This window comes from Oncorhynchus gorbuscha, linkage group LG17 (genome assembly GCF_021184085.1).
Source record: "Oncorhynchus gorbuscha isolate QuinsamMale2020 ecotype Even-year linkage group LG17, OgorEven_v1.0, whole genome shotgun sequence".
Taxonomy (NCBI): domain Eukaryota; kingdom Metazoa; phylum Chordata; class Actinopteri; order Salmoniformes; family Salmonidae; genus Oncorhynchus; species Oncorhynchus gorbuscha.
Genome location: NC_060189.1, coordinates 41,473,397 through 41,487,411, shown reverse-complemented (window position 1 = coordinate 41,487,411; position 14,015 = coordinate 41,473,397). Strand labels below are relative to the sequence as shown.

At 42.2% G+C, this 14,015-nt stretch overlaps 1 protein-coding gene across 3 annotated transcripts in view; it reads left to right on the top strand.

Annotated features, from left to right (window-relative positions):
* The first annotated feature begins 5,467 nt into the window (after nucleotides 1–5,467).
* The window catches only part of efcab11 (EF-hand calcium binding domain 11), a 61,508-nt gene continuing 52,960 nt past the window's right edge, over nucleotides 5,468–14,015 (top strand). For all 3 annotated transcript variants that reach the window (XM_046309568.1, XM_046309566.1, XM_046309567.1), the window contains exons 1-3: nucleotides 5,468–5,607; nucleotides 11,891–11,986; nucleotides 13,521–13,569. In XM_046309568.1, coding sequence (XP_046165524.1) covers nucleotides 5,530–5,607; nucleotides 11,891–11,986; nucleotides 13,521–13,569 — 223 coding nt within the window. In that variant the 5' untranslated portion in view covers nucleotides 5,468–5,529. The remainder of the gene's footprint in view (nucleotides 5,608–11,890; nucleotides 11,987–13,520; nucleotides 13,570–14,015) is intronic.

The following is a 14,015-nucleotide window of genomic DNA, read 5'->3' as shown; positions in this document are numbered from 1 at the left end:
AGTACTCGAGGCGAAGGGAGAGGCATAACTGGGGCCAAAATACTGTCTTCTCCAGCAGGTGGCGTTCTTTCCGCTCATCAAAAGCGAGGAGTTTTTGTATGGAGGTCAGTAATACCACGTTTCCATCCACATTTTTTATGCAAGTAATAACATATCTAAAAAATCACAACAGCTGTGATGGAAACAGGTAGTTTCGGAACAATTTTATAAATGCCGACAGATAATTTGTTTGTTCGACATGGTGGGATCTTTGTGTCAGTAAAATTAATTATGCGAGAAAATAAATCGCGGTGGAAACGCCTTCATGTGCCAATATTGATATAGCCTAAAAACCAAAATATTTAAGTAAACTTGGGAGTCCCGTTATGACTCAGGAAACCATGCCGTTTTAGGCTACAGAATAAATAATGTACTTCACAGGGTGGTGAAAGTGCAAGGATATAAGTTTATGTAAAACTTTTTTTTTTTTAAGTATTTGGATCTACTTCATTAAATGTTGGGCAGTAGTTACATCTAACACTATTAGAAATTATTGTCAGTGACCAAATGTAGGCCTATTTAAGTATTCATGTTTCTAACAACTTGGGTCAAATGCCTCAAATTAATAAATTACTCCGTTTAAATAAATATCAAGGGTCTTATTATGGTGACATGATGATCAATGCTTGGCTGTCCTTTGCAAATACAAATAATAATCTTTTGTCCATAAATCTCATTAGACTCATATAGTAGACTACCCACACTGTATCTGCAAACTGTTGGCAAGAGCCTACATGCCATGATCAGAGTGAGCACTATTGCTATATAACCAGTGGTGTGTATTCATAGATGCCAAGGGAAGCCAGAACCCCCCCCCCCATTTTATTTTAAACAAGTAATTAAAAACATTAAAAAATGTATCTTCCGTGTTATGCGGAGCGACATGGGACCCCAAGAGCAGACAGGGATGAATGAACCAGGGAGATATGGAGTGCAGCTTTGGGGAAGCTTGGATGAGTTGAAAACTTGTTGTGGAGACTGAGGTTGGAGTGAGCTGGGTAGAACCAGGTAAATAGGTCCAGAGGGGAATCCAATGTAGTGGTGGTGAGCTAAATCCAGAACATGGTAGTAGGGTGGTAAGATGTGGAACAGAAGACAGGTGCCAGAGACAGAGAGGTAAACTGCAATGAGAGGATAAACAGTGCCAGGCAGGGAAACAGGCACAGCAGCGTAAGAGGATCTTGAATAATCATACATAGCTAGAACCATGAACTGACTGAGCAGAGATTACAATCTGGCAGAGTGGAAGTGGCAGGACTGAGTATTTGTACGGGTCTTTATTATGGAACAAGTTGCAGCTGGTAGGGATCTGCTCTGACTCCAGCACACCTGTCTCCAACCACACAGAGAGGGAGAGAGAGTGAGTGTACTGGGGGAGTAACAGCAGGTCAAGAAGACACCGGATGAACACAAGAGGCCGTAGTAGGAGCAGATGTGACATTTCATCTCTCTGTGTTTCATCATTTTCCTTCAATTCACAAGAGGCTGAACGTATCTCACAGGAGAATGCATCCGAGTGAGCATACAGTGCCCCTCTGTCGCTCTATGTGTATGCCATCTATCTGATGCTGTCTGGTCCAAAAGAGTATGACATTGTTGTTGCCCGTAGTATTGAATGCAAGGGAAGCCAGATAGGATTTGGCCTCCCTCGATAAAACATTTTTTAAATAAAATAATAGTGAGTGAGGTCAAGTGTGAATGGTCCTGGCACACCAAAAAGAGGTGTCAAGAGAAGCCAGTTTGGATTTGGTGTCACTCCTATCAAATTGCATCAAGAGCATACATCATTTACAGAAACAACTTGAATTGTTGCATCTTGTGTGTGTGCGCATGCAGGAATGCGCACACACACACTGAAATCAGAAACATGGAAAGACATCATATTTAGCTTACAGTGATTGGACTAAATTGTTATTGGGATATTTTAGTTGTCACTGTATTAGACTAAGCCCCTGTTGGAGCGTATTTTTACCTATTCAAAAAAATAAGAGGTAGGCCTACCTGTTTGACAGAATCAATTATGCTATCCATAGATTTGTCAGTATAGTCAAATCCTCCAATACTGTCACCATACACTCCTTATATACCGGCGTATTTCAAATCAAATTCTATTAGTCACATGCGCCGAATACAACAGGTATTCCTTTCACCTTACAGTGAAATTCTTACTTACAAGACTCTAATCAACAATGCAGTTTAAAAAATATGAATAAGAAATAAAAGGAACAAGTAATTAAAGAGCAGCAGTAAAGAGCAGCAATAAAATAACAATAGCGAGACTATATACAGGGGGTACCGGTACAGAGTCAAAGTGTGGGGGCACCGGTAGTCGAGATAAGAGGTAATATGTACATGTAGGCAGTGTTATTAAAGTGACTCTGCATAGATAATAACCTAGGAGTAGCAGCGGCATAAAAGGGGTGGGGGGCAATGCAAATAGTCTGGGTAGCCATTTGATTAGATGTTCAGGAGTCTTATGGCTTGGGGGTAGAAGCTGTTTAGAAGCCTCTTGGACCTAGACTTGGCGCTACGGTACCGCTTGCCGTGTGGTTACCGAGAGAACAGACAATTTTTAGGGCCTTCTTCTAACACCGCCTGGTATAGAGGTCCACGATGGGTGAAAGCTTGGCCCCAGTGATGTACTGGGTCGTACGCACTACCCTCTGTAGTGCCTTGCGGTTGGGAGGCCGAGCAGTTGTCATACCAGGCAGTGATGCAACCAGCCAGGATGCTCTCGATAGTGCAGCTGTAGAACCTTTTGAGGATCTGAGGACCCATGCCAAACCTTTTCAGTCTCCTGAGGGGGAATAGGTTTTGTCGTGCCCTCTTCACAACTGTCTTGGTATGCTTGGACCATGTTAGTTTGTTGGTGATGGGGACACTAAGGAACCCAAACCTCTCAACCTGCACCACTACAGCCCCGTCGATGAGTATGGAGGCATGCTCGGTCCTCCTTTTCCTGTAGTCCACAATCATTTCCTTTGTCTTGATCACGTTGAGGGAGAGGTTGTTGTCCTGGCACCACACGGCCAGGTCTCTGACCTCCTCCCTATAGGCTGTCTAGTCGTTGTTGGTGATCAGGCTGTTGTGCCATCGGCAAACTTAATGATGGTGTTGGACTCATGCCTGGCCTGTGCAGCCATGAGTGAACAGGGAGTACAGAAGGGGACTGAGCACACACCCAAGAGGCCCCTGTGTTGAGGATTGGTGTGGCGGATGTGTTGTTACCTATCCTTACCACCTGTGGGCGGCCTGTCAGGAAGTCCAGAATCCAGTTGCAGAGGGCTTGGTGTGTTTGGTTAAAACTGGGGCTCAAATTGAGTGAGGGTATGCCATACCCTTTCGTAAAAAGGGGGAAAATAATTGTTAGCTTTATATTTTGAAATACATTTTTAAAAGTATCCAGATAAGTATTGTTATGGAAAGCTTTATGGAAAGCTTCATATTATCTCTGTGATGCCTTATGCTAGAAACAAAGTTTAAAATGCCCACAAAGTAAGTGACTTATGCATATGGGTATACAGGGTATATGCCTCTTTGTTACGTTAGCCTTATTCTAAAATTGATTAAATAAAAACATTTCCTCAGCAATCTACACACAATTCTCCATAATGACGAAGCGAAAACAGATTTGGACACTTTAGCAAATGTATTAAAAATAAAACAGAAATACCTTATTTACATAAGTATTCAGACTTACTGCTATGAGAATTGAAATTGAGCTCAGGTGCATCCTGTTTTCATTGATCATCCTTGATGTTTCTTCAACTTTATTGGAGTCCACCTGTAAATTAATTTAATTGTACATGATTTGGAAAGGCACACATCTGTCAACATTGACAGTGCACGTCATAGCAAAAACCAAGCCATGAGGTCGAAGGAATTGTCCGTAGAGCTCTGAGACAGGATTGTGTCGATGCAGAGATCTGGGTAAACTGAGCATTCGGAGGAGGAGAGTCTTAGTCAGGGAGGTGACAAAGAACCTGATAGTCACTCTTACAGCTCTAGAGTTCCTCTTTGTAGAAACTTCCAGAAGGACAACCATCTCTGCAGCGCTCCACCAATCAGGCCTTTATGGTAGAGTGGACAGACAGAAGCCACTCCTCAGTAAAAGGCACATGACAGTCCGCTTGAAGTTTGCCAAAAGGCACCCAAAGACTCTCAGAACATGAGAAACAAGATTCTCTGGTCTGATGAAACCAAGATTGAACTCTTTGGCCTGAATGCCAAGCGTCACATCTGGAGGAAACCTGGAAACCAGAGCTTGAGAGGATCTTCAGAGAAGAATGGGAGAAACTCCCCAAATACAGGTGAGCGAGCTTGTTGTGTCATGCCAAAGGTGCTTCAACAAAGTACTGAGTAAAAGGTCTGAATACTTATGTAAATGTGATATCAGTTTGTTTGTTTTTTATTAGAAATTTGAAAAATGTCTAATCCTGATTTTGCTTTGTCATTATGCGGTATTGTGTGTAGATTGGGGGGGGGACTATTATTACATTTTAAAATAAGGCTGTAACCTAACAATATGTGGAAAAAGTCAAGGGGTCTGAATACCTTCCAAAGGCACTGTATTGATTCCTCTGACATTCTGAAGCTGAGCTGCGGCCTTCAATATTTGAGGAGTCAAAAAATGTACTTTGCTATTCTGTCTCTATTAATTGAGCTTTTCATTTTCTGAATATAGGATGTTTAAACCCAGGCAGTTTTTATAGAAGCACTTCTGTTGGGTTAAGCAACAGATGAGTAGCCATGGGTTGAAGCTTACATTTTTTCTGCCTCAGTCGAGCCTCTGTATGCGTGGATAGGTAACTTGGAAGTGCCATACTTAGATTCATACGGATGTCTAATATTTGATCATTTGCAAACAGAAACCTTTTAGTTTCAAACAAGACATTGTGGTTTGACATTGGAGAAATATGGTAAGAATGCCTATTTCTCTGTCCATTCTTCCCTGAAACTATCCACCTTACCTTTGATACTTTTTCATGGTGACATTTTCTCTTGGTTGCAAGCTGTCTTCCCACAATCAACGGACAAAGAAATCCAAAAAAACGAATTTAATAGAGACATGTGATTTTATCAGCGTAATCAGACTGAAAATATTAGGATATGTTATTGACATTGAACTGATTATATAGCCTACTAATCAGATGTGTTAATTGTGTTTAATATGTAGTGTAGGGCAATGAATGGGGCTGCTAATTATGTTGTTCTATGTTGACTATTAGGCCAAACCTAATGCGTAAACCTAATGCCTAGATCTGCTGCCCTACACTATTCAGGTTTAGCGGGTGGTTCTTTTTCCACCACTATCAAACAGGTAAACCAAAATGTAACGTGATTGGCCACACACTACCGCACAGTAGGTGGCAGCATGCACAAACAAAATGTGCGAACACCATGATACCAAAGAAGAAGAACAGGTAACCAACCGTTGAGCTCATACGGTCTCCAAGGAAACTTAACTTTTCCTCTGCGCAATCTATCAACATGGAAATGTGTTCTCTAACACATTTTGCCAGAAAACAAAGAGAAATCACCGACATCGACAAGAAGAAGTTTGAAACGGTAAGAACTAACGTTAGCTAGACTCTACTGTAGGTAACTGTTTTTTTTTGCGGTTGTCTGATAAGAGGCAGAATGGCTCCGTAATTGACTGGCCCTTGTGTGGGAGTACAGTTTAGGGTACCGAAGTTTACCCAATGTACCGTATTATTACCATGTCAAGTTCTGTAAAAGCACATCCCATAATTTCCGTCTACACTAGTATCATTCGTGTTCAGAGACCAGAGGGTCCGGGATACCAAGGCAAGCAAGAGTTCAGTTCACAGGTGAGAGACACTAACGTTACATGGCTAATCTTTTACATGCTGACCAGACCGCACACGCATGTTGATTTTGTCCACCCACACCAGATGCTATCAGGACATGCAGTTTGAAATATCAAAACAAACTCAGAACCAATTATATTAATTTCGGGACAAGTCGAAAAGCATTAAACATTTATGGCAATTTAGCGAGCTAGCTTGCTTTTGCTAGCTCATTTGTCCTGGGAGATAAACATTGGGTTGTTTATTTTACCTGAGATGCACAAGGTCCTCTACTCCAACAATTAATCCACAGATAAAACGGCAAACCAAATTTGTTTCTAGTCATCTCTCCTCCTTCCTTCAGGCTGCTTCTTTTTATTTTGGACTTTATATGGTGGTTGGCAACCAACTTTAGGTGCATTATAGCAACCGATTGGAGTGTGGACCTAAGTTCATTTTTCAATCACCCATGTGGGTATATGCTCCTGAAAACCAATGAGTAGATGGGAGAAGCCAGACTTGCAGCGCATTGAGAGTCACAAATAGAACCCATTCTATTTTAGTGCCTGGCCATGCAGATGCTCTGCAAGCAGTGTGGGTGCAATGATTGAATAACATGTATATGTACATTTACGTCCGGTGTGGTCAACATATTACATCGCCCGTCGTGTGCAAAATACATTTACACACACATTGCACCCACACTGCTTGCGCACGTCTTGTAGCCAGGTGCTAAAACAACTTGTTTCTAGTGACGCTTCACACGCTGCAAGTCCCGCCTCTCCCATCTCCTCATGGGTTTTTAGGAGCATATACTCATGTGGGTTATTAACAATAGAGCACGAGGGTGTGTGGTATATTGCCAATATACCATGGCTAAGGGATGTTCTTATGCACGATGCAACGCATAGTGCCTGTATACAGCCCTTAGGTGTGGTATATTGGCCATATACCACAAACCCCCGAGGTGGCTTATTGCTATTATAAACTGGTTACCAAAATAATTAGAGCAGTAAAAATAAATGTTTTGTCATACCCGTGGTATATGGTCTGATATACTACAGCTGTCAGCCAATCAACATTCAGTGCTCAAACCACCCAGTTTATAATGTAAGATGAACTGAGGTCCACACTCCAATCCAGTTGGTGGTGGTAATGCACCTTAAAATTGGTTGCCAATGGCCATATAAAGTCCAAAGAAGAAGCCCCTGAAGGAGGAGAGATTACTAGAAACAAATTTGAGCTGTGTTCAAATGCTCATACTAACTGCACTATTTGTGATATGAATTGAGTATATAGTATGCTTATTGGTCAAAGTATGGATATAGTTAGTATGCCAAAAAGTTCCTGGATGTCATACTAAATTCGCCAAAATACAAAGTATACATGCAGTGGACACTGTCTGTGCTTTTAGGGACCATAATGTAATTCTTCAGAAAATGGGCGTGGCTTCACGTTTTCAGATTGGAGGAAAATATGCTAAATGAGAGTGGATACAAATTCATTGCTTTAACTAATTGTGACATGTTAAAATGTGAGCAATGTAATAAAGTAATGACTTTTCAACTAAGTTACGTTACATGTTATGTTGGCTGACAATTTATTAGCTACACTATTATAACGAACCGCATAGCATTACAGCAGTATGTACTGGTATGTTAGCTAGTTACCTAGCGTTAGTTGGCTACTAATATATCGAACTTGCCAGCCAGTATTGTTAACTAACTAATTACCCAATGTTTATTGTCTTTATTATTCACATCATTCAACAACAATGGACATTGTTCATTCTGGCTATCTACTCCGATTTCAGAGCACTCTCATGCCGAATAACTGATGAATTTACAAACGCTCATCACCTGTTGAATATGGCCGGTGTCAGTAAAAGTCGGCAAAAAAAGCTTAATTAAATTGTTGCCAGCAGCACAGTTAGTCACCAATGCTCTGGATACAGTGCTCTAATTACAGCCTAACCAGCTATACGAGGGCGAGTAAAATGGTCAGAGTGAAGTGTTCTCTCATTTGTGTTGGGAAGTAGCTAGCCAACGTTAGCCAGTTAGCTCGAGTGCTTGACTGGCGTTAAATGCTCGGATCAACCCTACTCCTCTGCCAGAACGTCCAGTGTGTACTTTGAACGCTCCGAGAGCAAAATACTAATCGCCCAACATAAGTCCCCGACCTCACTCCAGTTACCCAAGTCATAGACTGTTCTCTCTTCTACCGCATGGCAAGCGGTACCAGAGCCTCAAGTCTATGTCCAAAAGGCTTCTTAACAGCTTCCACCCCCAAGCCATAAGACTGCTGAACAGTTAATGACCTCACTAATGCTCTTGTGGCTGAATAAAAGCAAGTTCCTGCAGCAATTTTCCAACATCAATGTTATATATTAATGCCCATGATGTTGGATTGAGATGTTCGACGAGCAGGTGTCCACATACTTTTGTTCATATAGTGTATATTCGCCTGTATTTAACCCCCCCCTCCCAATAATGAAATGCTAATTAGCTGCTAATGTGGCTATCATAAAGTACTACAAATGCCGTGATGATCCGAAGTGAGTCAAAGGTAAGATTCTCTTGATTACCTATCTAATGTTAAATAAATGTAGCATCTAATAAATTGGCAACATTTCTATTAAATGGAAAATTCTTTGAACTGTCTTGCACAGGTTTTAAATTAAATCTAAAATATTAAATATAATATATTGATAAGTCACCTTGTCTGAGAGATTTACGTGTTTATCAAAACGTCACACTAGGGTAAGCCTACACGAAACACAGCCCTTATTTTATGTGTTTTTATATAATGTTATATTGTTTTTGTGCATCTCTTAGCTGTTCTTTTATTTAATTTTGGTACTTTTATCCCCAATTTCAAGACATCCAATTGGTAGTTAGTCTTGTCCCATCACTGCGACTCCGGAGAGGGACCCTTTAATAGGGTTAGGGTTCCCGCAAAGCCATATGTTACAGCGCTTGTTTACAGAAAAAAGACGGAAGACTGCTAACTAGCACAGGTAGTCCACTCTATCTGCATCTCCGAACTCCAGTGTGTAAACGGAAGAGGTCGGACAGACTCAACAAAACTTGTCACTGAAACATACTGTCAGTTGCAACCAATTGCAACCAATGTTCAATCTAGCTCCACGGGACTGCCGCGCAGAAGAAATATCAGCCCACGCAGAGAAGCACGAGATTGAACTACACTCGACGTTCTAGTTTTCCCCTTTAGTTAACACTATCAATGTTTCCTTCAACTGTGGAAATTGCCAATATTAGCCACTTTCAATGCAACATACCAAACCAAACTATCTATGAAAGAGATTTTTCTTGTAGGCGGAGCACACCGGAGTAGGATTCTAATTACATTGACATGTACGACTCAGCCCATACTCTACCAACCAGCGTAGCATAACCAATCAGAGCTGCAGTATCCCTATATGCAAATAGACCATTACAATATATGGATCTGTGCCATTCACTTTGAACTGGACTGTATTTACAGCATGATTGGTTGTGAGTGTGCACTTGTTTTGAGATCAAAGCGAGAGCTACATGTAGCCAAATGTGCATATTTGTTCATATTATTTGCTAGTAGAGGGAACGGAACATTGGCTGCAACTGTGTTTCAAACCGGTTAAAACAGGGTACAGTAAGTGTTTTTTTTGCATTTGTGAAATTATTTTGATTTGATATGAGGGTAGAGGGATTTATGTTTCTAGAACCGTACCGCAGTTAAACAGAACATGTAAGGTCCTTGGACTATAACGAGCAATGTTAGGCTTCTTTAGTCCATTATTACTATAACCTACTGCTGCCACCCTTGCAGAAAAAGATTGCGGCTTTGAAACGGCAGTAAAAGTGCGGTAATTGCTATCGACTGGTATTTTGGGCGCAGTAATTGCAGAATTAATTATCATTACATGTAACTGCAGTAAAAAAAATATATATTTTGGACGCAGTATTTTCAGCATATTGCATTTATACTGCACTCTGACTAGTCTTTTTTCGAAAGGGCAGACTTTGGATTACAACCAATGATGGGTATATACCAATGATCTGTATACACTGACTGTACAAAAAATTTGGATCACCTGTTCTTTCCATGACATAGCTTTCACCTGGTCAGTCTATGATCCTTTATTGATGTCACCTGTTAAATCCACTCCAGTCAGTATAAATGAAGGGAAGGAGACCGGTTAAAGCAGGATTTTTAAGCCTTGAGACAATTGAGACGTGTGTGCCAGCCATTCAGAGGGGATTGGGCATTTTTATTTATTTGTCGTTTGAAAAGGGTATGGTAGTAGGTGCCAGGCGCACCGGTTTGAGTGTGTCAAGAACTGCAATGCTGCTTGGTTTTTCACGCTCAACAGTTTCCCGTGTGTATCAAGAATTGTCAACCACCCAAGGACATCCAGCCAACTTGACAGAACTGTGGGAAGCATTGGAGTCAACATGGGCCTTTATCCCAGGGGAACGCTTTCGACTCCTTGTGGTCCATGCCACAGAAAATTACTGCTGTTCTGAGTGCAAAAAGGCATGCAACTCAATATTAGGAATGTGATTATAATGTTTTGTACACTCAGTGTATATAAATCGTGTGTATGTATGTATGTATACAGTAGGGCAAAAAAGTATTTAGTCAAGCCACCAATTGTGCAAGTTCTCCCACTTAAAAAGATGAGAGGCCTGTCATTTTCATCATTTACATTTACATTTAAGTCATTTAGCAGACGCTCTTATCCAGAGCGACTTACAAATTGGTGCATTCACCTTATGACATCCAGTGGAACAGCCACTTTACAATAGTGCATCTACATATTTTAAGGGGGGGTGAGAAGGATTACTTTATCCTATCCTAGGTATTCCTTAAAGAGGTGGGGTTTCAGGTGTCTCCGGAAGGTGGTGATTGACTCCGCTGTCCTGGCGTCGTGAGGGAGTTTGTTCCACCATTGGGGAGCCAGAGCAGCGAACAGTTTTGACTGGGCTGAGCGGGAACTGTACTTCCTCAGTGGTAGGGAGGCGAGCAGGCCAGAGGTGGATGAACGCAGTGCCCTTATTTGGGTGTAGGGCCTGATCAGAGCCTGGAGGTACTGAGGTGCCGTTCCCCTCACAGCTCCGTAGGCAAGCACCATGGTCTTGTAGCGGATGCGAGCTTCAACTGGAAGCCAGTGGAGAGAGCGGAGGAGCAGGGTGACGTGAGAGAACTTGGGAAGGTTGAACACCAGACGGGCTGCGGCGTTCTGGATGAGTTGTAGGGGTTTAATGGCACAGGCAGGGAGCCCAGCCAACAGCGAGTTGCAGTAATCCAGACGGGAGATGACAAGTGCCTGGATTAGGACCTGTGCCGCTTCCTGTGTGAGGCAGGGTCGTACTCTGCGGATGTTGTAGAGCATGAACCTACAGGAACGGGCCACCGCCTTGATGTTAGTTGAGAACGACAGGGTGTTGTCCAGGATCACGCCAAGGTTCTTAGCGCTCTGGGAGGAGGACACAATGGAGTTGTCAACCGTGATGGCGAGATCATGGAACGGGCAGTCCTTCCCCGGGAGGAAGAGCAGCTCCGTCTTGCCGAAGTTCAGCTTGAGGTGGTGATCCGTCATCCACACTGATATGCCTGCCAGACATGCAGAGATGCGATTCGCCACCTGGTCATCAGAAGGGGGAAAGTAGAAAAAAAAGAGTCATCATAGTTATAATACTTATTTTCCACCATAATTTGCAAATAAATCAAGAAATCCTACAATGTGATTTTCTGGATTTTCTTTCATTCTAATTTTGTCTGTCATAGTTGAAGTGTACCTATGATGAAAATTACAGGCCTCTCTCATTTTTTTAAGTGGGAGAACTTGCACAATTGGTGGCTGACTGTTTTTTGCCTCACTGTATATGTGTATACATATATGTGTGTGTGTGTGTGATATATATATATATATACATATTCACACACACACACACATCATTGATTACACCCCATCCCCCCTCTCTCTTGCCCCTACAAGGTAGACGTTTTTGTAACATGACAATGTATTTCCTCCAAAGGTTTATGAGCTGTGTGACACGGACAAGAAAGGCTACCTGAACAGAGAAGACTTAAAAATGGCGGTGGTCATGCTGTTTGGATATAAACCATCAAAGGTAGTAGAAACTAGATGTTATCATAGACTTAGACAGCCATTGCATCATTGTATCTGTTCCGTTATGGCATCTGAGAGCATGGGCAGCGCCATTGAGGCCATCTCCATTTGGAAGCAGATTTTCTTATCCTACCACTTCTATGAGCTGGCAAACAAACTGAAAGGGTGCACGTTTTGTTCACAAATGGAAAATAAGAAATGGCACCACCATCTGACCCTAGATATACACCCCTATCCCCAACAAACTCCCCACTACTTTGGCCCCTTCTCTCAAACCCCCTGTAGTTCCTCTGACACACAAACACTTCTAAGCTGCTGCTACTACCAGACCAATCTTCTGGGATTTCCTTTCCATCTGTGCAGTACAATTAATGACCATGGTAACCTCCCTAAAAGCACATTGTTCTGTTCACTTTGTACTGGCCTACTACTCACAGGGATTCTCTCAGGTTCCCTCACCCTTTGCCCCCCAGCATTTGACACTTTCTGCACTGCTCTCACCCTGGCAAACTCAACCTGTCTCACTCGCACAGGACATTTCTGATCCCCAGCAACATGGTCATCCCCACCATTTGAAACACACTTGTACCACTGAAACTACACACTCCTTTGTACAAAGCCCTCCTTCGTGGCAGTTGCCTTTGTCTTCTGAAGAAATGGAACACGCATGGACCTAGAGATTACGCAATAATTTTGACACAGGACACCGGGCGGACACCTGGTAAATGTAGTCTCTTATGGTCAATCTTCCAATGATATGCCTACAAATACGTCACAATGCTGCAGACACCTTGGAGAAACGACAGAAAGGGCAGGCTCATTCCTGGCGCATTCACAGCCATATAAGGAGACATTGGAACACAGCGCCTTCAGAATGTGGGTCATTTCCTGTATGAAACTTCATTTTGGTTTCGCCTGTAGCATTAGTTCTGGGGCACTCACAGATAATATCTTTGCAGTTTTGGAAACGTCAGAGTTTTTTCTCTTTCCAAAGCTGTCAATTACATGCATAGTCGAGCATCTTTTCGTGACAAAATATCTTGTTTAAAACGGGAAGGGTTTTTTATCCAAAAATTAAGAGCGCCCCCTATCTCGAAGAAGTTACGCCAATTCTTAGCGAGACAACCGGAAGTACCACTTTCATACGGTGTAGACCCCCCATGTACAGTTGTGCTAGTTCTGGTCCATCGCACGAAGACAACGAGTTACCTCGTGTCACGCAATAATGGACCAGAGCTACAGTGGTGTGGTTGTGTCCAGCCTCGTTGAATTTGAGGAGCAGTGAAGCAATGTTAATTTAATTCCACAAGATGGCGCCGGTGTACTTAGTTTTAGTTCGTTTTTAAAAGTATTCTCTAACCTTCCTTTGTGACCTGGCTAATTTGCATGATAATCACTTCACAAAAACTACACTGATAAATATAAAATGGGATCTCTTAGAAAAATTATTAACACTTCATTTCAAGTAGATTACATTTCCTCTGTCATCTATCAGGTCAGTCTTTAATTTCCTTGTGCTTGCTTGTATGTTGCAGTCTGAAACCAACATGTTAATGGATCAAGCCCAGGCAAAAGATTCACCAGGTAAGTCTGACCGTACCAGGAACCGTTCTCAGTTCTCCAACAAGCACAATGCTGTTGTGACAGAATGAGTACATATTACTGTATGTGTGTGTGTGTGTCATACGAGCACTCAAAAATTAGAAAATATGTACACCATCCGCACTTTTAGCTCATACTGTATATCCTTGATGTGTCGATTTACGTAAATATGATGGTGACTCTATCTTCCCACGTCCAGTCGTGCTGAACGGGAGCACTCCAATATATATATGTGTGTGTGTTTTGATGAACAAGTGGAAGATATAGCCACAGGATATAGCCTCTGAACAGCCATCGCAGACCATATTTAATTTGAGAACAGCCATCGCAGACCGTATTTAATTTGAGACGAGTTGCTCAACCTCACTCACTCACAGACAGACATACACGAGTGCCTGCCTGCAGCTATCCTCTGACAGCCTCAATGG